The 24,453-nt window shown below is 42.1% G+C and overlaps 1 protein-coding gene across 1 annotated transcript in view; it reads right to left on the reverse strand.

Moving 5' to 3' along the window:
* The window catches only part of tmem104 (transmembrane protein 104), a 159,354-nt gene that overhangs the window by 93,562 nt on the left and 41,339 nt on the right, over window positions 1-24,453 (reverse strand). Inside the window, exons 7-8 of the mRNA XM_080446466.1 lie at window positions 23,552-23,651; window positions 17,735-17,831 (exon numbers count right to left, since the gene is read on the reverse strand). Coding sequence (XP_080302592.1) covers window positions 17,735-17,831; window positions 23,552-23,651 — 197 coding nt within the window. The remainder of the gene's footprint in view (window positions 1-17,734; window positions 17,832-23,551; window positions 23,652-24,453) is intronic.

A 24,453-nucleotide genomic window follows, 5' to 3' on the forward strand; every position in this document is an offset into this window, starting at 1 on the left:
CACTTTCTAGATAGAAACTGTATCAAATTGTTTATTAGATTTTTGTATTAATTAGAAAATGTTGGACTTTTTGATAAAATTAGAGGTTCGGGAAAATGTTTGGACTTTTTGATAAAATATGGGTCAAAACATTGTTAATCGGTGGTCTAGGACCCCAACAAACCCGGCACCAGTAGGGCTCTAGTCTTCTGGGGGCACCGCATTTCATTTAAACATCTACACGTGGCTAAACGGCAAACAATGCAAACGTTAGCAACAGATAAAAGAAAGATGCTTCAGAGCCGATATAGAGTGCATCGATTTCCCATCACCTTCGCGCCCCCCCCCCCCCCCCCCCCCACCACCACCCAGTGAGGAGAAAAATGAGTCGAGGCATTAAAATTCTGGAGGTTCGTTCAGAATACCCTCCAGCAGGGTAGAGACTGTTGGGCCACCGGCTGCTCGACAATGCATTGCAATTAAGTCCCTGTGGTGTTTAATCCATTTAGTCCGGGAAAGCATCTGTGTGTAATTTTTTGATTCCTTTGGCTATTAAAAAATAGCAGATATACAAGCTCATAGTGCAGCACTGAGTGCCGTGCTATGAGCTTGTACTGAAATCTGCTATTTTTTAAAAAAATATGTTTTTTTTTGCAAATCTTTGAATATATATGTTTTTTTAAAGCGAATGTTTAACTCAAATATTTGCTTCTGGGGATTCTACAAATGTCTTCTAAATCCAAAAACGTTTAAAAAACATATGATGTTATATACCAGCGGTTCTTAAACTGTTTCATGTCAAGGACCTCACAAAATGATATATTAGAAAATATTTTGTTCCGGGGATCCCCAGAAGCAAATATTTGAGTTAAAAATGTATAAATACATGTAATTCAAAGATTTGAACACATTCTCACGATTTATTTCCACAAAAAAAAAATAGCAGATCTACAAGCTCATAGCCGCGCTATGAGCTTGTATATCTGCTATTTTTTAATAGCCCAAAGAAAGCTCAAAATGACACCGATGCGTTCCCAGTCTTAAAGGGTTAACAAGTGACATTCTATGTAATAACTCACCGGGGGACCATCAAGGACACGAGATGTTTAATTGAGGTCTGAGGGGGACTGGGGAGTGTTCCTGCAGGGGACCGGACTGGAGTGTCCACAAATAATGTCCCACTGTTGTACTTAAACAGGGGAAGCTTTAAAAAGGCCATCAGTTGTGATATTAAAACATCACTTTAACCCTGTAAGACCGGGAACGCATCTGTGTGTCATTTTAACATTTCTTTGGGCTATTCAAAAATAGCAGATATACAAGCTCAAAGTGTGGCACCGGGTGCCTATGAGCTTGTAGATCTGATATTTTTTTTTAATCGTGAAAATTGGTGTAAATCTTTGAATATATATAAACACATGTTTAACTATCTTTGCTTCTGGGGGTCCCTGAAGCAAAATATTTTGAGATTGGGGTGAGGGGGCTGCGGGGCCGGGGGTCCGTGGACAAATACATATAATTTTGAGAACCACTCATAATTAATTAATTTAAATAATAATAAAATATTTGTTTTAACTGTTAGAATTTAGAAGACTTGTAGAATCCCCCAGAAGCAAAGATTTGAGTTAACATTTTTCACTTTATATATTCACTTTTATATTCAAAAGATTTGCACAAACATTCAAGATTTTTCAAAAATAGCAGATCTTCAAGCTTGTATACCTGCTATTTTTGATTAGCCAAAGAAATCTGAAAATGACACCGATTCTGTCCCGGTCTAAATGGGTTAAGCCAGGGATTCTCTAACTTTTTTTCTTAAATTAAAAGGACACCTAGTTTGGTATGCATTTGGCCACAAATGTGTACACTCTCGGAGTTACAGCTCTGTAAGGGACCATTTTGGTTCCTAACTATCGATAATAATTCAGCTGTGGATCCCCTGGAACCCCCGCCAAGAATCCCTGGGGGGTCCCCGTACGTCACTTGTAAAACCACTGCTATAAGCTAGCCCTACATACTTTTATATTTTTAATAGAAGTTTCATAAAATGGTCCGAAAAGGACACCAGGGTTAACCCATTAACACAATGTGTGCAAGAGGTTTATTAAAATAGGGTACATCTAGTGCCAGCATATCTTCCATCCATTTACGTTGACATGTCTTGCTGTAGAAGCCCCGACGCGGAAGTGCATGTAAACAAAGCGTGCGTGCGAGACGGCCGAGGGTCCCGACTAACGCCTGGAACAATAATATTTCTAACGCGATCCTCCATTGCAGAGTGATCGCCGATCGAAAACGGCTCACTTCCACCACGTTAAAAAGAAATGGAGATATTAAGCTTTTAGTCAAGGAGTTAACATTGGAGCGGCCGACCGGAAGCATTTTTGACATGGATCCACATCCGGCCTCTCCTTCTTAGAGACTCCTTGGATGATCCCAAAGTTCCGTTAGAGCGCCCCACGTGGGAAAAATATATAAAAAAATAAATGGGCCAAAAACGGTCTGGACCGTTTATGGCACATAAGGCACCATGAGCTTGTAGATCTGCTATTTTTGAGAGAAAAAAAATAAAGTTTGTGCAAATCTTTGAATACATATTTTTTGAAGCAAACTCAAATCTTTACTTCTGGGGGATTCTACAAATGTCTGCTAAATCCTATTTTTTTTTTCTTAAATCATGTTTTATGTTGCTTTAATATCAGTGGTTCTCAAACCTTTTTCATGTCAAGGACCCCCAAAATGTATGTATTTGGCCGTGGACCCCCCCATCTCAAAATATGTTGTTCCAGGGACCCCCCAGAAGCACAAATCGGAGTTAAACATGTTTAAAACACATATATATACCGTCCGGTATATATATTCAAAGATTTGCACACATTTTCCCGAAAAAAATAAATAAATAGCAGATCTACAAGCTCATAGTGCGGTACTCAGTGCCACGCTACGAGCTTGTAGATCTGCTATTTTTTTGAATAGCCAAATAAATCTTAAAATTACACACATATGTGTTCCCGGTCTTAATGGGTTAATGTGGTTCGGGCTGGGTGGAGGCTACAGTAGGTGGAGCGCGGAATGGCCAGTTATGCAACAGCCTTTACAACCTCCTCCAGTGACCATAGTGAAGCTCACAGATAAGATATGCACACAAAAGCCCCTCGTCTCCGGACACAAGACCCCCCTCATTCAACATGCACGGATAATGTGCGTAAGTTCTTAACCCATTAAGACCGGGAACGCATCGGTGTCATTTTTTGATTTCTTTGGCTATTCAAAAATAACAGATATGCAATTTGTTTTTAAAACAAACATTTGTAACTCAAATATTTGCTTCTGGGGATTCTACAAATGTCTTCTAAATCCTAACAGGTTTTTTTAATGCTATAATATCAGTGGTTCTCAAACTTTTTTCATGTCAAGGACCTCCAAAAGGAATGTATTTGGCCGCGGACCCCCATCTCAAAATATGTTGTTCCAGGGACCCCCCAGAAGCAAAGATTTGAGTCACAAATGTTCGCTTAAAAAATATAAATATTCAAAGATTTACACACATTTTCAAAATGTTTCAAAACAATTGCAGATCTACAAGCTCACCAAGTGCCGTGCTATGAGCTTGTATATCTGCTATTTTTGGATAGCCCAAGGAAATAAAAAAAATTACACGGATCCGTTCCCGGTCTTAATGGATTAAGAGAGAAAGCCCCCCCCGCCAGGCCACCAGACAGCAGAATTAATCAGTGGCAGATCAAATCTCCACCAATTGATCTTCTTAAGAGCTTTTTTTCCCCCTTTCTTCCATGGAGCGGGATGAAGATCATGGCTGTCACGCTCCGACTGTGTTTGTGTGTGTGTGTGTGTGTGTGTGTGTGTGTGTGTGTGTGTGTGTGTGTGTGTGTGTGTGTGTGTGTGTGTGTGTGTGTGTGTGTGTGTGTGTGTGTGTGCTCATCATTATGGAGTAATTAGTCCGTTTCAATGAATAAGAAACCTCGAAATCAATAGAGGCTCTGATGTCTTAAACACGAGGTTGATGGACTTCATGACTTAATGCAGCGATTCTCAACCTGTGGGCCGTGAAGGTATTACAAGTGGGCCCCCAAATAATTGGCAAAAGGTCTTTGTTCAAAATGTTACTTGAGTAACAAGTTACAGTACACAAGTATAAGATATATCTTATAACATGTCTTGTGTCTTGCGTCTTGTGTGTGTCTTGCGTCCGTCGTGTGTGTGTGTGTGTGTGTGTGTGTGTGTGTGTGTGTGTGTGTGTGTGTGTGTGTGTGTGTGTGTGTGTGCGTCCGCAGCTAATCTCGCAAACTACTATGGCCGGTCATATTTCTTGTGAAAACTGGCAGCAGGCCAAGGACCTCAATTCTTAAATTATGTTTCAAATCCATCAATGAATCAATGACAACTATATGTCATATGTTGTGCAATCACAAAGCAATCAGCTCTCCAGGTTATGGGATAGGTCTCAGGCTATGGGACCGGAACTAGACAAATCGCAGCAGGTTATATAGGAGATGTGTCCCAGCCGGGCTATGGGAGGTGAGCCAGACGAACGCATGCATGCACCGTGGGCGGCGTTGCTGCATGGATACGGCGAAAAGTTTTGGCACGTGTTGTCGTCGAACCGTTTCACAAGTTGGCCTATGTGAAACGGATGTAACAGAAGGCACAGAGTGGCCTGGTGACGCACAGACACACTGTACATACAGAGAGAGAGAGAGAGGGGGAGAGGGAGAGGGAGAGGGGAAGAGAGAGAGAGAGAGAGACACAGCGACAGAGAGAGAGAGAGACAGAGAGAGATGCAGTTTGCCATCACTGTCAGACAGTATGAGGTCTGCCTTTATGTGCAGGTTGCAGTGGTGTAAATACAGTGTTTTCTACTCCACTACATCTCAGAGGTAAATATTGTATTTTTACTCCACTACAATTATTTGAAAACTTTAGTTACCAGTAACTTTGCAGGTATAAATTATTACATTAGAAAAACATACATTAACCACTTCATCCCTATTTTATACATAACCTATTTGAAAATAGCCGATCTACAAGCTCACAACGTGTTGCATCGTGACGCGTTGTGAGCTTGTATATCTGTTATGTTCAAACATTTTAGTACTTTAAGTATATATTTTGTTGCCAATACTTTTGTACCTTTACTCAAGTAACATTTTTAACACAGGCCTTTTACTTCTAACAGAGTATGTTTATATTGTGGTATTGCTACTTTTACTTAAGTAAAATATCTTCAGTACTTCTTCCGCCACTGGCATGTTGTGATGGTACGCTTTCTCCAAATGAGGGAATGACCAGGCCTTTTTTTTAGGATTACTACATGAGGAAGAGGCTGGGAGGAGACATTATTTGCACGTTGCTCTGTCCGCGGTGGAGAGGTAAATAAAATATGTGAAAAGGACATTTATTGTGTGTGCTGGCTGTTTTCTCCGATTCATGCTATTGTTTAGCCGTAGCACCTTGAGACTTCTGTTTAACCCATTTAGACCTGAGGCCGGTTCTAAAAACGCCTTCTAAATCCTGACCTGTTTTCTGAAAAAGTATGAATTAAAAAATTACAATACTACATACCAGGGTTGATGCAACTTGCATGATGGAGAGGGCCACTATATTTCCACACTCACTCCAGAGGGCCACATTGCATTATACTGTCGGGCAGAAACCTCTTATCTCCGTATTTTAACTTTTTTCATAATTAATGCTCTACTTTGTCATTCTATGTCACACAACATGTGCAAAAATAGCCAATCTACAAGCTCAAAACATGTTGCAGTGCGATGCGTTTTGAGCTTGTAGATCTGCTATTTTTGCTATTTTTTAATTGGAATCCTGAAAAGTAACATTTTTATTTCAAATGCATTTAGTTATACTTATGTTAACTTTATGAAGTTAAATGCAAATACAGTGGACATAAAAAAAGACAATAAAATGTTAATACTAGTCATTAAGCTACTATAATATAGCCTGAAGTAATTAAAGCGGGTCATGTTTGCATGTTTGGAATTGTAACAGCTGAAATCAATAATTATATCAGTAATCCGATATTAACCTGCGGGCCGCATTAAGTGAAGGTGTATGTTATATACTGTACATAGCAACAGGAACCCCAAAAGGGGTTCCCGTCCTGAAAGGTATAGTTACAAATAGGGCTTCCCGCCCAAAATGGGTTAATCTGGAGTGTTGCGGGCGTTCTGCTTTGCAGCGCTTTCTCCCAGGAGACGTTATTCCGCCACCAAACCACAACTTCTATTGCCTCATTTAACACTTTTAAAGCCAGTTTTTTTTCTTTCTTCAGGCTCCGAAAGCGCCTCTTGGATATGCCCTCATGCCGCGTGACACCTCGCCGCGATTGCGTAAGTCTTTTGTGACAGCGAGCCAGTAAATGAAGAGCAATATGTAAGGCCTCCCGTAGACAGCAGCGCTCCATCCAAGAAACCGACCACGACAGTGCGAATATGCACATGCAAATAATGGCCCGGTAAAGTTATTGATGGAAGATTTTGCAAGTGTCTTTCTGAAAGAATGAACTCAGTGGTGTATAGTAACTAAGTACATGTACTGAAGTATGCGCTTAGGTACAATTTTGAGGTATTTTTGCTTTACTGGAGTATTTCCAATTTTCAGCACTTTGACTTCTACTCCACTACATCTCAGAGGCAAATATTGTATGTTTACTCCACTAAAGTTATTTGAAAACTTGAGTTACTAGTTACTTTGCCGATATAAATTATTGCATGAATTGAGTACAAGAGGATCCTATTTAGTTGACCTTGTATTTGACCTCGTATTTGAACTGTACCTTCATGTGTGTTTTGTCTGCAAACCTCTAAATAAAGTATTCAATCAATCAAACACATAATAAAACATACATTAACCACTTTGGCCCTATTTTATACCTAGGCTGTTTGAAAATAGCCAATCTACAAGCTCACAACGCGTCGTGACGCGTCGTGAGCTTGTAGATCAGCTATTTTCAAACATATTAGCAATTTTACTTTTGGTACTTTAAGTACATTTTCATACCAATGCTTTTTGTACTTTTACTCAAGTCAATTTTGAATTCCGGACATTTTACTTGTAACAGAGCACTTCTACATTGCAGTATCGATACTGTTACTTAAGTAAAACATTTGAGTACTTTCTCCCACCACTGAAAAAACTAGGCTAAGATGTTAGGCGGTTTTCTTTTGTTTTCCTTTTTTGCCTGCATGTCCCTGCTTGTTGCCCTAGTGGCTGTCAGGAGTGGACTACTGCCGGAGCAGGTCTAGTCATCTGCAAAAAGGGACAGCTGTTATGGGACCTAAAAATAACCCACAATCTGTCGGCCCGCTCTGAACAAAAGCACAGTGATCACTGTGCAGCGTCCCGTCCGCGGGGAAATCTGCCAGTGCTGAAGAGATTCACACGAAATCTAACACACGTCCAGTCGTGACAATAGGAGCGAGGTGTATGGCGTGTTTAGGCCATAGACTGTAAAAATGTAATGGACAAAGTGACGCACTTGGTTTCTACAGACCGTAAATGAAGCTGATTTTTCAGCTATTTTAAATCCACCATCTTTAATATATACAAAAAAGCAACCGGAAATCAATCGCTAAATTAATGCTATTGGTTGGGTAGCTTGTCAATCAAGAGTGGGGGCGGGAAATGAATGCTATTGGTTGTGTAGCTTGTCAATCAAATCATCCCGCCCCTCCTAGAGCATACCCTACTTTATCCTCAACCTTAAAATAACCATAACTTACCAAAACGCATATCATGATTGAAAAAAAAGACTTTAAACTAGTGACTGGAAGCATATAGTATTCATGACAATGTGTATAAAGGTAATGAAATCAAGTCTAAAGTTTGTCAAAACCCCACCCACTTGGCATTGAGAAAAAATATTTCTGACACCAGCAGGGGTAAAACAGCGATCCTAGAGGCCATTCATATGAACTTGTACTTCCTATATATACCAAATTTCAAAGCAGGAAGCTGGGCCCTTGGTTTAGGCACAGAGTCCGGTCAATGGCTAGGAGCTCTGTGATAAGGCTACGTGGCCACCGATGCTCGCGGACGAACCTTGAAACACGAGTACTCGGCACCGCGGCGAGCCGTGGCCCAGACTGCTGTGACCCGGCAGGTCGAGTTAAGGTCACGGATAAGGAAGAGGGAGGAGGAGGAGTAGTAAAGCTTTTAAGCTGGTGTGGACGTTGTTCCATCCTGCAGGCCACGCAACAAGAGTGCCCCCCCCCCCCAGGAGAGAGTCCATCCATCAATGCAACATCACAGACATGAGCCCCCAGGTTCTCTGCTTCTTACTACCTCTCTCTCCCTCTCTCTCTCTCTCTGACATTATTATCCCATTAAGACGGGGAACGCATCTGTCATTGTTTGATTTATTTGGCTATTCAAAAATAGCAGATCTACAAGCTACGAGCTTGTAGATCTGCTATTTTTGAGTCTATTTTTGAGTCTTGACAATTCGTGCAATTCTTTGAATAAATATATATTTTTTAAAGCTAACATGTGTAACTCAAATCTTTGCTTTTGGGGATTCTACAAATGTCTTCTAAATCCTAACGTTTTTTTTTTTTTAAAACGTATGTGTCTATTCCAGTGGTTCTCAAGGACCCCCAAAATGATATGTATTTGGCTGCGGACCCTCATCTCAAAACGTTTTGTTCCAGGGACCCCCCAGAAGCAAAGATTTGAGTTAAAATTGTTTGCTTTAAAAATATGTATATATATTCAAAGATTTGACACATGTTCACGACTTTCAAAAATAGAAGATCTACAAGCTCATAGCGCGACACTTGGTGCCGTGCTTTTACATTAACCACTTGAACCCAAGCATCCCTATTCTGAGTGGAACAGGTTTGGTGTACAGGGAAAAAAGAGCAGACCAAGTACACATTTTCTAACAGGGTTTAAGTGGTTAACTGTCTGAAAATGCAGATTAACATGAATCCAACACAACACTACACAAGTCTATGAAGCTCAGAATCAGAATCAGAATCAGAATCAGAATCAGTTTTATTGTCACATCACAGGTTTACAAGGTAAAAAAGTGGGTGAAATTCTTTTTTGTACATCGTTCCCATCGCAACGTTAGTTTCCATAGAAAGAAGAGGGGGGGGGGAGAAGAAGAGGGTGGGGGGCAGGTGGGAAGGAGATCAAAAACAAGAGAGCAACAGAAGGCCAGACAAGTTATCTACATATTTACAAATTACCTGAGATAATAAATAAAACTAAAAACTAAACTAAGGTGCCTGAGCATAGCAGCAATGTATTGTACTGTGCATGTTATACTTATACTGTGCATGATAGACAAAGGACGTTAAGGTGCTTAAGGAGCACAATAAAAAGACCCAAAAAAAGTCAGTGCGTTATACAAGGGATTAAGGTGCAAAAGGTCAGTGCGTGTCCACCTAGAGTGGACTGACCCTAGTATAATCCGCATGTAGCTCCATGAGGGAGTGCAACAAAAAGTCATTTGTACCTGGTGTAGTCCACAGGTGTGTCCGAGGGGGGGCTAAAGTCCAAGTCATTGTCCCTGGTATAATCCACAGGTGTGTTCAGGAAGAGCCAGAAAAGTCTGCGCCGCCTGCTGTCAGGCTGCTGAACTCATCCAGGCTTATGCCCCATTCAGCATTCTGACAGCGGCTGGATTGAAACTACACCAAAATCTGGTGGTGGAACTCTTGATACTGCGGTAGAGCCCCTTGCCCGGTCGCGGTCGTTGTAGGGGGTTGAACAGTCTATGACTTGGGTGGTGCTTGTCCTTGATGATGCGCTTGGCTTTGACCACGCACCGCTTTTTGTACAGTTCCTGGAGCGCTGGGAGCTCGATTCCCATTATCCGCTCTGCCGATCGCACTACTCGTTGTAGGCTGACCTTTTCTCGGGCAGTGCAGTTCCCGTACCAGGCCGTGACACAGCCTGTTAGGATGCCTTCGACAGAACTGTTGTAGTACAGCCTGAGGATGCGACGTCCTACTCCGAGCTTCTTCAGGCGGCGGAGCCAGTACAGTCGCTGCTGAGCCTTTTTCCTCACGTGTGTGGAGTGCGTCTCCCATTTGAGGTCCTCCTCGATGTGTACTCCGAGGAACTTGAACTCGCTGACCCTTTCCACTGCAGCACCGTCGATGAGGATGGGCGCATGGTCTCTCCGCGGCCTCCTGAAGTCCACGATCAGTTCTTTGGTCTTGTCGACGTTAAGAGAGAGGTTGTTCTCACGGCACCAGTGTGCCAGTGATTTGATCTCCTCTCTGTAGTCAGACTCGTCGTTGTTGACGATTCGGCCTATCACTGTCGTGTCGTCCGCGTACTTTATGATGGTGTTGGAGACATGTGTGGCTATGCAGTCATACGTGTACAGGGAGTAGAGGAGAGGGCTCAGCACGCATCCCTGGGGTGCTCCGGTGTTGAGGGTCAGGGGGTCGGATGTGATGCTGCCCATTCTCACCACCTGATGTCGGTTGGACAAGAAGTCCTGTATCCAGTCGCACATGCTTGGGTGTAGCCCTAGGTGTCTGAGCTTTTTGTCAAGTATTGCTGGGACAATGGTGTTGAATGCTGAGCTGTAGTCCACGAACAGCATACGTACATATTTGTCCTTCAGCAGCTTGTTGTCCATGTGCGAGAGGACGGTGTGGAGAGCCATGGCAATAGCGTCGTCGGTGGATCTGTTTTTGCGGTATGCATACTGCCACGGATCCAGCGAGGCAGGTAGCGTGGAGCTGATGTATTCCCTCACCAGTTTCTCGAAACACTTGCTGACGATCGGGGTGAGAGCAACAGGTCTCCAGTCGTTCAGGCATGTCACTTTGGCCTTTTTGGGAATGGGCACAATGGTTGACATTTTGAACCCTGCAGGGACCACAGCCAGGGAGAGGGAGAGGTTAAAGATGTCAGCGAAGACACCCGCCAGCTGGTCTGCACATGTCTTAAGGACCCGGCCTGGAATCCCATCAGGTCCGGCTGCCTTGTGGATGTTGACCCGTGTGAAGGCTGTACGCACTTCTCTCTCCGAGATGGTTAGAGGAGGGTTCTCCTCTGCTGGTGCTGCTGATGGCCCCGCTTGGCTGCCGCGGTTGGAGCTGATCTCAAACCGGCCGTAGAAAGTGTTCAGTTCGTTGGGGAGGGAGGCAGGCGGGTTCACCTCGCTTCTGGTTCTTGTTTTGCAGTCTGTCAAGGTGTGTACTGCCTGCCATGTGCTCCTGATGTCGCCACTGCTGAGTTTGTCTTGCATCTTTTTTGTGTAGGCCTTTTTCGCCTTCCTGATGGCGCTGTTTAGGGCCGCGCGCGTCGTGTTGCGCGTTTCCACGTCGCCAGATTTGAAACCAGCGTCCCGTTCATGCAGATGTGCACGTACTCCGCTGTCCATCCATGGTTTCTGATTGGGATAGATCCGAACTGTCTTTTTTGGGACTATGTCATCTATGCACTTGCTGATAAAGCCAGTGACTGAGTCTGAGAGTTCGTTGATGTTATTCCCAGCGGCGTTCTTAAACATCCCCCAGTCAGTCTGGTAGAAGCAGGATTGTAGCATAGCGTCTGTGTCCTCAGACCAGATTCGGATTTCCTTCTCAACGACCGGCTCCCTTTTTAGCCTCTGTTTGTAGGCAGGTAGCAGCTGGATGGCGTCGTGGTCAGAGCTTCCTAGCGGTGGGCGGCGGAGAGCTTTGTATCCATCCTTGAAGGGCGTGTAGCAGTGGTCAAGAATATTGTCACCACGGGTACTGCAGGCGACATGCTGGTGGAATTTGGGAAAGACCTTTTTTAAGTCTGTCCGGTTGAAGTCGCCTAGGCAGATGACTGCGCAGTCCGGGTGGCGATTTTCTTGTGCACTGATCGCCTGGTGTAATTCCCTCATAGCTGTGTCCTTATTAGCTCCAGGATGAATGTAAACAACGGCTACAATCACGATGCTGAAGTCGCGTGGTAGGTAGAAAGGACGGCAGGCTATGATTAAAAGTTCAAGGTCTGGTGAGCAGTGACTGTCTAGGATTTTAACATCTTTGCACCAGTTGTTGTTGATCAAGGCACAAACTCCCCCCCCACGTTGCTTACCGCTCAGTACAGGGTCTCTGTCTTTCCTATACGCGGTGAAGCCAGGAGGAGTGATAGAAGAATCAGATGCTAACTCCGTTAGCCACGTCTCTGTTAGCACAACAATACAGGTCCTCCTCGTCTCTGCGTTGTATGAAGCTGTGACAATCTATGAAAAAGTTTGTTGCAGATCAAAATCATGGTTTCGCCTGCCACGCACCTATTAGTGCATAAGCATGAACGTTTGAGTGCAAAAAAAATTGGCATATTTCATTTGATTGCTTGGCCATCCACATACAATGAAAACAACAGCATCTGCTGCTGTGGGTAGACACCTCTGATCAACAGCGTAACCCAGCAGCATGTATGGAATTACAAATACACAAAATAACCCGAAAGGGAAGGCAGTTTACTGAGGAGAGAACTCAATGTACCATCTCATGTCTCGTGACCACACACACACACACACACGCACGCATGCACGCACGTGTTATTTTTGACAGCATTTGCTTAATTAGGTTTTAGTCATGGTATTTTGAATAAAGATCCATTTTAAGTTTTTGTCATATTTTAGTCATCTGAAATGTTTTAGTTTTAGCCGACTAAATCTACAGTTGATTTAGGAAAAAAAAAAATTGGCAAGCCTTCATGGCGTCGTAATGCCTGATTTAGACTTAGCTGTGTGCCAAAAATAGCCAATCTACAAGCTCACAACGCGTCGCAGACACGTTGTGAGATTGTAGATCGGTTGTTTTCGGAGCTTGACACCCGTGCACAACCAAGCATACAATGACGTGTCTTAGTTCTACTGGATCTCTTTTCCACTAGGCCTCCACAACATTTTCATCTAGTTTGTATTCGTTGACGAAATTGTCAATATATTTAGTCATAGTTTTAGTCATCATAGCTTAGTTTTGTATTTAGTTTTCGACGATAATTCTTCGTCAGTTTTAGTCGACACAATTGACACTGCTCATGACCACACACACACACGCAAACAGCCGGGCCGACACAAAGCAGGGTGAAGTGAGGCAGGTTGAGGTCACACACACTCACCAGGTCCGACGGTTCAATACAGTTCAAACGTGGGGGGATAAAAAAAACTGTAGAACAAAATGAAAGATGAATGTTTCAGAAGAGGAGAAGCAACAGTGAAGCTGTTGCCAGTATGGCCCCTATATCTCACACCCTGACACATTATTGAGCAGAGGCCACAATATGTCACAAAATATCTGTCTGTCTGAGTGTGTGTCTGCTTGTGTGCGTGTGCGTGTGCGTGTGTGTGTGTGTGTGTGTGTGTATGTGTGTGTGTGTATGTGTGTGTGTGCAGACAGACATACAAATGTGTCAGAAGTGGATCTTAGGTGAGGGGGCGATTTTGATAACTCTTTCCACCTTGGTTGGGTACTATACGAACTACTACCTTGAAGGGAATAGTGCATTATTTAGACTTATCATTCAGTGTGTGGCCAGTGTCTAAAGGGCAATTCAGACAGCAGCATTATTTTTTTCCTCCGGGAAGCGTTCTCCGTCGTATACGATCGTGCAAAAATTAGTATGTCTCGTCGCAATTTGACCATTCTGGAGTGAATGAATGGGAGGGGCAGGGCACTGGACAAGACATTGCCGCTGCTGTGTACATAAACAGCTGTGATAATAAATGTTTTATCAAAACTCAAAGATATATGATTCGTTGGGGGGTCATCTCTACCGGGGGGGGTGCGAAATCTAATACCTTTCCACAGGAAGAAAAACAAGTAATGGCAAAACAATACTCAAATGCCTGTAAGCTCAACAAAAAAAAAAGCTAATATCAAGAGAGAGTAGCTTTAACTCATTAAGACCGGGAACGCATCGGGTGTCATTTTAAGATTTATTTGGCTACTTGTAGATCTGCTATTTTTGAAAAATCCTGAAAATGTGTGCAAATCTTTGATTATACATATTTATAAAGCGAACATTTTTAACTCATGTTACAACTTCTGGGGAGTCTCTGGAACAAAATATTTTGAGATGGGTGTCCACGGCCAAATACATATCATTTTGGGGGATCCTTAGCATGAACAAAGTTTGAGAACCACTATACCATAGCAACATAAGTTATTTTTCAAAAGACTGTTAGGATTTAGAAAACATTTGTAGAATCCCCCAGAAGCAAATGTTTGAGTTAAAAAATATTCGCTTCAAAAAAATATATATTCAAAGATGTTCACACATTATTCAAGATTTTTCAAAAATAGCAGATCTACAAGCTCGTAGCGCGGCACTCTGTGCCGCGCTATGAGCTTGTAGATCTGCTATTTTTGAATAGCCAAGGACATCATAACATGACACAGATGCGTTCCCGGTTTGAAAGGGTTAATAAACAGTTGAGGAAGTTCATTCTAGGTTTTCGACTGAAGCGTGGCCCACAAGGTTCTTTTTTACATTGAATAACTGAGGCCTCGTTAGAATGCTCGCAGACAAGGTCAACATTAAACATGGCAAAAAAAAGAAAAGAATGAGCAAGCAATTACTATGGAAATATGCTTGTCATTTTATAATCATAATGAAAGGTATGAAATCTTGCAAAACACTAAAGAAATGGCCTTGAACAAAAGTCTGACCTCAATGAAGAATTGTATGCGAGAAGGCTTAAAAATGAATGTGCCCTGTTGTCCTCACTGTTCATTGATGTTACTTGTATATCTTTTACAAATGCAAAGCAAATCAAATGCATCCATTGCCAACACTGAGTGTGTACATGTATTCAATTCTAAAGGCCAGTCCTCACCGATGCAACTAGTCGCAACTCCTTGCAACAAAACCGTTTTAAGGCCAGTCCACACCAAAGCAACTTACGGGTTCATTTGGTTACATTTGTACACCCTCAGAGTGAGCATAGTACTGTGTATAAATATAAAAAGAAAAAGAAAAAAAAAAGAATTATCTGCGATGAGACTCGTTCTGATTAATAGCAGTTGTGGAAAAAAGTACTCAGCTATTTTACTTAATTAAAAGTATCAATACTGCAATATAAAAATACTCTGTTACAAGTCAAAACAATTGAAAATAGCCGATCTACAAGTGCACAATGCATCGCGTCACGACGCATTGTGAGCTTGTAGATCGGCTATTTTCAAATGGCCGAAATGTATATAGAGCTGAAGTGGTTAATGTATGTTTTGTAATAATAATCCAAATCTACAAAGTAACTAGTACCTAAAGTTTTCAAATAATTGTAGTGGAGTAAAAATACAATATTTGCCTTCGAGATGTAGTGGAGTAAAAGTATTGGAAATTGGAAATATCAGTAAAGTACAAATACCAGGAAATTGTACTTAGTTACTTTCCACCACTGATTAATAGTACAACACAGCCAATAATGTCAGACTCTTTTGGGGATACCCTGGTCAGCGCCCTAGCGGTAATTAATTCCGGGTTAGTTTACAGCTTAGCGTCGTACACTCCCTTTAGAAAACATTACCAGTCCAACCACAGAAATCAGCAGTTGTCTGCACCGGACAATATACGTCGTCTGCTCATAAAAAAAAAAAGGTGTTAAAGACATCAATTCCCCCCCCGGAGCAGTTTTAATACAAAGACCGCAGCGGCAGCACACAGTGTAAACAAACCAAGAAGGGTGTTCCAATAAATCAGGCTGATTCAGTTTGCTTACACACAAGGCGAGGAGGATTATCCTATTTGAGATAAAAGGGCAGAGAGGAGGGGAAAGAATCCTTTATTAGACAATTGTTTTGGGCTCGTTTCTGGCTGTTTTTTTTGGTTTGTTTTTGTTTAAATGAGTGAGTGAGGGTAAAAGGAAGGAAGGAGAGAAACCAAGGGGGGGTGGGTAGTGGGTAGCGGGTGGGGGTGGGGTGGGGTGGGCAGGGGAATAATACAGGAGGGGATCAGCACATCGATCATCGTCAAGAAGGCAGAGTTAAAGCAAGGAGCGAGATGCGCCAGAGTTTTGGTTCTCTTAACCCTTCAAGACCGGCAACGCATCTGTGTGACATTTTTTGATTTCTTTGGCTATTCAAAACATAGCAGAAACTGAAAGGCCCATTTCTAAAGGCCAGTCCTCACCGATGCAGCTAGTCGCAACTCCTTGCAACGATACCGTTTTAAGGCCAGTCCACACCAATGCAACTTACGGATCCATTTGGTTACATTTGTACACCCTCAGAGTGAGTATTCACTGTGTATAAATCAAGCTCATAGCGCGTCACTCTGTGCCGCGCTATGAGCTTGTAGATCTGCTATTTTTCAACTCTTGAAAATGTGTGCAAATCTTTGAATATACATACATACATATTGTTTAAAGCGAACATTTGTAAAATATGTTGTTCCAGGGACCCCCAGAAGCAAAGATTTGAGTTACAAATGTTTGCTTTAAAAAAATACATATTCAAAGATTTTCACGATTTTTCTAAAATAGCACAGCTACAAGCTCGTAGCGCGGCACCGAGCTTGCAGATCTGCTATTTTTGAATAGCCAACGAAATCTATGCGTTCCCGGATTGATTGGGTTAATACTTCAAGGTCACATGCATACTTTGTGTCTGCAGCGGCACCGGGATGGGGTGTAGTGGGCTGAAGTAACTTTAGCATTGTCTCGAGCACTACTTGAGTACAATGTGAAGGTACTTTTATTCTACTAGAGTATTTCCATTTCTTAAAACTTCTACTCCACTACATCTCAGAGACCGGTATTGTACTTTTTACTCCACTACAATTATTTCACAGCTTTAGTCACTAGTCACTTTGCAGATTGAGATTGTTAATAATCAATAATGTGCCAATAATCAAATATTCAAGTAGTAAATCAAAAGATTGTCAATTTGTTTCAGAAATAAGTAGATCTATAAGCGTCGCGATAAGCATCTATTTTCGAATGGCTGAAGTATGAAATTGGCATAAGTGGTTAATGATCAATAATTATAGCCCAATAATGTGATATATTTGTGTCTCTGAAATGGTCATTCTGCATAATTAGCACTTTCATGTTTGCTACTTCAAGTATATATATATCTGTATGCTAATACTAATAAAGTGAACCTTGACCTTGAGTTGAGTAACATTTTGAATGTAGAACTTTTACCGACTTCAAGTCCATACGCGTCGGGTTAGGGTTCATACCCGTCGGGGATATGAGCCCCCAAAGTATGTGCAGTGTGGGTTATGTGTGATAAATACTGTTATATGGACAGTATATCAGGGATGGAAAGTGACTTTGTACTTGGTACCTGCAACAGTTGCAACACACACACACGTGTGCGTGTCCCGTCGCCGCGCCGTGGAGCCATAGCGAACACACGCACACACACATCCGCTCATAAACAGTTCCAACACGCACGCGCGCGCGCCCTGTCACGAACACGCACGCACAATATTATAATCCATTAGAACATTGTGCGTGTGAATCTGCGTGCTTGTAGCATGAAGATGATATCCAAGGCGCTCGTGTGAATGTACACGGCCCATAAATGAAAGTCCTTTAGAAGTGCCAGACGGCAACAGTCTAACAGAGTGGGTCTATGGATTTGACGCAAGTTTGATCATTCATCCCGTGACGCATTGGCCCGGTCCCAACGACCCACACCCCAGAGGGACGGAGGGAGGCAGGGGTTTGTGTGCGTGGCTGCCAGACCCTCCAGGGAGGCCGCAGGGGGTCGAGAGAGAGAGAGAAATAGAAGAGGGTGGGCGTTTGCTGCCAAGTACTTACCAAAAACACCCTGTAGGCGTCCTTCCGGGTGACGGCGCCCCAGCATGCGTCCGTGTCGTTGTATTTCGTGCCTTTGGCGCTGCATGAGTGGTTCCCACTGCACAGGAGGGACAGGCAGAACCGTACACACACACACACACACACACACACACACACACACACACACACACACACACACACACACACACACACACACACACACACACACACACACACACACACACACACACACACACACACACACACACACACACACACACACACACACACACACACACACGGAATCAAGATTAACTCTGAAAAGTGTCAACATGTACCGGTACTCTAAATCACACGTCTGCACAACAATATCCTGAGTGCATGGGATACACTTTGAGAGTTAACCAACTCTCAGATTTGACTGTTTGTGTACAGTACATATCGTAACTAAATCCTCAGTGTCAATGTATCCATGTGTCACTCTGAGGGTGTAAAAATACAAGCTACAAAACGGACCCGGGTTACATTTGGACATCCTCAGAGTTAAAAGGATACCTGGCTAATAATACAATACATTATAATGTGCCCTATGTAACTACAATTAGAAATGAAAAACACCTTAGATATTGTATTTATTTTAGAAATGGTTCGTCTTTCACTCAATAGGGACCGCTCCCGTCGCAAGTTGATGATGTAATTTGTCCATGTGTGGTCCAGCCCTATGGAATGTATGATATTCAAGTATGAACGTAATACTTCCTACGGTTAATATGAGCATCAAAGCAATATTTGTAATACTTTTTTTTTAGCACATGCATTCCATATATGCCATAGGGCTGGACAACACATGGACAAATGACATCATCAACTTGAGACCGTAGTTGTCCCTATTGAGTGAAAGATGAACTATTTCTAAAATAAATACAATAATTAAAAGGCGTTTTTTTTTTTTGTTATAAGGGGCAATTATAATGTATTAAAGGGATAGTTCACCCCCAAAATGACTTTTTTTCTATTGAAAACAAAGAGTCTCCTTTGTGTCTCCTACCGGAACACACTTCTCGTCATCAAATAATTGCCTTAGGAATGCGACAAAACAAAAAAAATCTTCATGAATTCAAATCTCCATGGGGTGACTAATCGATAGAAAATAAGTAATTTTTTGGGTGAACTAACCCTTTAAGGCTTATTTGGCTTATTAGCCAGGGACCCTTTTAACACAGAGGATTGTGTCTACCAGTACATGCATACAGTACTTGGTTCATCGCTACCACAGCGATGGTTCAGATAGTGACTATACAAACATCCGTCTCGGCTGCCGTCGGAGGGCGTCCGCACATACGAATTTCACAATTCCAGAATCACCTTTATTGTCACATCACAGATGTACGGGTGTAAAGAAGAGGCTGAAATTATTGTATATTCTTTCGTGTCATTTCTTTCCACCACAGAGATGTGAAGACGGCAGTCAGTTAACCCATTTAGACCGGGAAAGAATCGGTGTCACTTTTAGATTTCTTTGGCTATTCAAAAATAGCAGATCTACAAGCTCATAGCATGAGCTTGTAGATCTGCTATTTATTTAGAAAAATCTTTGAATATATACATTTTTTTTAAGCGAAAATCTTTGCTTCTGGGGGGTCCCTGGAACAATATATTTTGAGATGGGGGTCCGCATTTTGGGGGTCCTTCACATGAAAAAAGTTTGAGACAACATACGTTTTTTCCCCAAAAAAACGTGAGGTTTTAGAAGACATTTATAGAATCCCTCCAGAAGCAAAGATTTGAGTTACAAATGTTCGCTTTAAAAAAAACATATATTCAAAGATTTGCACACGATTAAAATAAATAAATAGCAGATCTACAAGCTCATAGAGCGGCACTCTGTGCCGCGCTATGAGCTTGTATATCTGCTATTTTTGAATAGCCAAAAGGGTAAAATAATGCTAATTAGCTCAAATCTAAAAATGACACAGATACGTCCCAGGTCTTAATGGGTTAGAAAAAAAAGTTTTCCCCACTTGATGTTGCAGAGCGGACGGGATGAATGAAAAGGGAGGGGTACGGCCACGCGGCGCGTCTGGTGTCTCTGGATGTGGGTGGCAAATTAATGAGTGTCACTCAAGAGCCATCACAAGACAGCGCCGCGTCGGTGGTGGCAAAGTGCGACAGGGCTGCAGCGTCAATAGAATCATTAGGAGCCTGCCTGGGCCACCTGCAGTCTGACTCTTAACTCGTTAAGACCGGGGGAACGCACCCGTGTCATTTTCAGATTTCTTTGGCTATTCGAAAAATAGCAGATATACAAGCTCACACCGAGTGCCGCGCTATGAGCTTATAGATCTGCTATTAATTTTTTGTAATCGTGAAATGTGTAAAAATCTTTGAATACATGTATTTTTTTAAAGCAAACCTTTTTCAAATCTCAAATAGTTGCTTCTGGGGATTCTACAAATGTCTTCTAAATCCTAACAGTTTTTTGAAAAAACTTATGTTGCTATATATCAGTGGTCCTCAAACCTTTTTCATGTCAAGGACCACCCAACATTATATGTATTTGGCCACGGACCCCCATCTGAAAATATTTTGTTCCAGGGACCCCCCCCCCCAGAAGCAAAGATTTGAGTTACAAATACATTAAAAAATATACAACTATATTCAAAGATTTGCACACATTTTCCACGATTTTTAAATAAATAGCAGATCTACAAGCTCATAGAGTGCCACGCTATGAGCTTGTTGATCTGCTATTTGTGAGTAGCCCAAAGAAATCTAAACAATGACACAGATGCGTTCCCGGTCTTAATGGGTTAAGGGAAAAGAATGTTGCTTTCAAGTGTCGATTCATGTCGGCGCGCTGGCATGCGGCGGAGGTTTGTGATCGTAATGAGGCTTTTTTTTGGGGCGGATGAGGTTCAACGCCTGCTCTCGCTCTCCGTGCCGTCGCCGTGTCGGGTGGAAAGCCTGTACGTTCAAAGACGTTACTTTTTCATGGAACGCAATAAAAAAAATAACCTGTGTTCCAATGGATTCAATGTATTAGTTATGATTTAGTCACAAGCTCTTATTAATACTTTTCATTGGTTTAAATATTTATAAATATTTGCAAAGCGCACAAAACCTCCCCATTTTGGCCAAGTGTTATAGGTGAAAAATTGTTTTTTCTTTTCTTTTTTTGTTTTGCTACATAGCGGAAATAGATCGCTCACAACGCATCGCAAATTGTCACTTTCTGAACTTGTACATCGGATATTTTGGACAAAGTAGCCCTAATTTACGAAAAAAAACAAAAAAAGTTGAAAGACGGAGACACGCAGTTTCCGCCCGACAGTGTTGCTATGAGAAGAGGTCGAAATTCAGAGTGTTAATGTTTTATTGTCGCCTGCTCACTCACCTGTGCTGCCATCTAGAAAAAAGAAAAAAAACGTTTTTATGAATGCCCATAAAATAAGCCTACACAAGCCCTCATGGCTCATTGAGCACCCATGGGTGATGTTAGACAAGAGCATTGGGCTATAATGGGGAAATGGATGGTTAATTGTATTGGGGGAGGGGGGGTTGTTCAATAAGACGCAAAGGTTTTGGCCACATAACGTTCATATTCTGTATTGTTTGATGTAAAGTCACATGCCTCTAAAGTGTAGACCATTATTTGAATGTGCACATGACTATTTTATACTTCATTTCTATTGGAAAACATGTTTTAGACATTTCAATTATGTTCTGATTATTCAAAACACAAATGATAAGCAGCTGGGAACTTGAGTAGTCTTTTCACACAGAGGCAAATATTGTACTTTGTACTCCACTACAATTACTTGAGAACTTGAGTTGTTAGTTAGTTACCGATGTAGATTATTATTACAAAACATATATTAACCAAGTAAGCCCTATGTTATTCTTCAGCCATTCTTAAATAGCAGATCTCGAAGCTCACAACGCATCACCCCACGACACGATGGGTCTGGTCTTTAAGATATTCTCTTAATACTCGAGGATCAGTGCCCAGTTACTCCTTCTCTAGAGTGAGTGACGCCCATGGGCTAACACCAAAGGGAGCAAAACTTGGGGGAAGGGGGGGGGGGGGCACCCCTCCTTTCTCTGTGAATAAATATGCCTTTTGATGTCTTACTGGTGAATTGAGTGCAATGGACCACAATTGTTTGTATTATCCTTTTAGCATAACTTATGACTGTACTGCTTGTACTGTTAAATAAAAACTTGTGATAGTGTTTTATTGTGTTGTCAATATCTTGTTTAAAAAAAAGAAAAAATCTATGGAGAGCTTCAATGTTATTGTTAAATGTTTATTCTCCAATAAAAAGATTTATAAAAACAAAAGAAAAATGGGTTAATGAAGTATTCAATCAATCAATAAATCAATCAGTCAGTCAATCAGTACTGCAAGTATATTTCAACGCCAATACTTTTTTGTAATACAAATTTTGAATACAGGACTATACATTGTGGCATTGCTACTTTTACTCAAGTAAAACAAAATCAGAGTACCTCTCCTCTCCCACCACTGTCTCCAACTAAAATGAACTAGCTCATTCACACCCTGTCTGCCCAACTGAGCCGCAATAAAGAAGCTGTCGGCCGGCCAAGTCAACGGGGGAACGCTATGCCAGCAGTGGTGCCGGCATGAGGTCAGGAAACGCTTTATTGTCCCTCTCTCTCTCGCTGGACGCGCTCAGAAGCACACCGAGGAACAGAGCCAAAACGTACAGGAGGACCAAGTCTGGAGAGACACTGGGGAGGAGCAGAGAGAGGTCCTGCAGTGTCCTGCCAAAAAAAAACAGCTTATCCCTTTAAGACCGGGAACGCATCTGTGTCATTTTTTTAGATTTATTTGGGCTATTCAAAAATAGCAGATCTACAGGCTCATAGCGCGGCACTCGAGCTTGTAGATCTGCTATATTTTGGGGGAAAAAAATGTGGAAATGGGTGGAAATCTTTGAATATATATATATATATACATTTTGTACTCAAATCTTTGGTTCTGTGGCTCCCTGGAACACAATATTTTGAGATGGGGGGGTCCGCGGACAAATACATATCAGGTTAGGGGTCCTTTACATGAAAAAAGTTTGATATTACAGCAACATAAGGTATTTTTTAAGTAAAAAAAAACAAAACGTAGGATTTGAGTTAAAAATGGTCGCTTTAAAAATATATATACATTCAAAGATTTGCACACACTTACACGATTTTTCAAAAACAAATAGCAGCTCACAGCGCTATGAGCTTGTAGATCTGCAATTTTTTGAATAGCCCAAGTATAAGAAATGGTCAAAGTGGTGAAAATCAAAAATGCGTTGCTGGTCTCAATGGGTTATAGGAGGAGGGGGGAGGAGGACTGGCGAAGGAACGAAGGTCGAAGGGAACTTGAAGCCCGATTCGAGACTTCGTGGCGCGGGGGGGGGCCCGAGAATAGCCGAGCCTACGAGCTCACAACGCGCCGTGGACGCAATGTGTTGTGAGCTTATACGCCGTCGCACAGCTGCTGCGGGGAACAAATTAGGCTTGATGCGGAAGAAAAAAAGTAATGGATTGGTGAAGTGGCGCATACCAGTAGGGGTGCAATGCTTAATTGAATGTAAAGAGAAAATAATATAGATTATCAATAAATTCATGAAATAATGGATTAGTCATCATTCCCTGTTTTGCACATGTCATTATAGAAATTATCAAAGAAAATATTTAGTTGTTTTGCATGACTGTTGTGTGGAAAAGTATAGATATACACAGTATATATATACAAACAAATGTAATGTGTTATTTGCAGCTCTAATTGAAACGGTAGAACATGTCAAGGATCGGTGAGGTTTCTCTTACCAGGCCACTTCAGTGAGTGATATGGGCACAGCAGCAGCATAGATGGCCAGGTCTCCGTACAGGTAGACGATGATGCAGAAGTAGAACATGTTCACACCAACTGCAAGACACAAACCGATGATCACATTACATACTGTATAACTGTGCCTTTTTGTGAGTGTTTTGGCAACACCACCTACGTGGTCATTACAGCATCTGTTCATAGCTTGTTTTGTTTGCTACATTACCAGAAAGAATACATTTCTGGTTCCAAAGCACTTCCTGTAAGAGAAAGTGCACTTCCTGTAAGAAAGAGTGTGTGTGTGTGTGTGTGTGTGTGTGTGTGTGTGTGTGTGTGTGTGTGTGTGTGTGTGTGTGTGTGTGTGTGTGTGTGTGTGTGTGTGTGTGTGTGTGTGCGCGCGCGCGCGCGTGCGTGTGCGTGTGTCATTCTAGCGGGAGTGTAGGGGGCAGGCATGGCCAACTTGGAATCGGAAGGCTGCTGGTTCCCTGGCCGCCCCCTGTGTTACTGTGGAAGTGTCCTTGAGCAAGACAATGAACCGAAAACCGTGCCTTGCAGTCCAGACACCAGCAGACACTCGTGGCAAAATAATTGTGTTCAGAGAAGTTGATCACACAACACGTTTATGTGGAAAGATTGTGGAAAGAAAGTGAATAATTACATACAAAATATGTTTTTTAACCCATTAACACATTCCCTGCCAGAGGGTTTTTTTAATTTTACTTCCCCCAGTGCCAGTGTTTAATTTTTTTTTACACAGGAGCCGAGATACAGGATTTTAAAGTAATAAGTTAACCAAGGAGTGAATGGAGCTAGAAATCTTTGGATCGTGATATCTCTGGTTCTGTGTGGATAAATTGAAAAAGAAAAAGACCAAAAAAACGGTTATACTCGTGGATGGATT

Source organism: Gymnoscopelus braueri (genome assembly GCF_963280865.1).
Source record: "Gymnoscopelus braueri genome assembly, chromosome: 13".
In the NCBI taxonomy this organism is placed as follows: Eukaryota; Metazoa; Chordata; class Actinopteri; order Myctophiformes; family Myctophidae; genus Gymnoscopelus; species Gymnoscopelus braueri.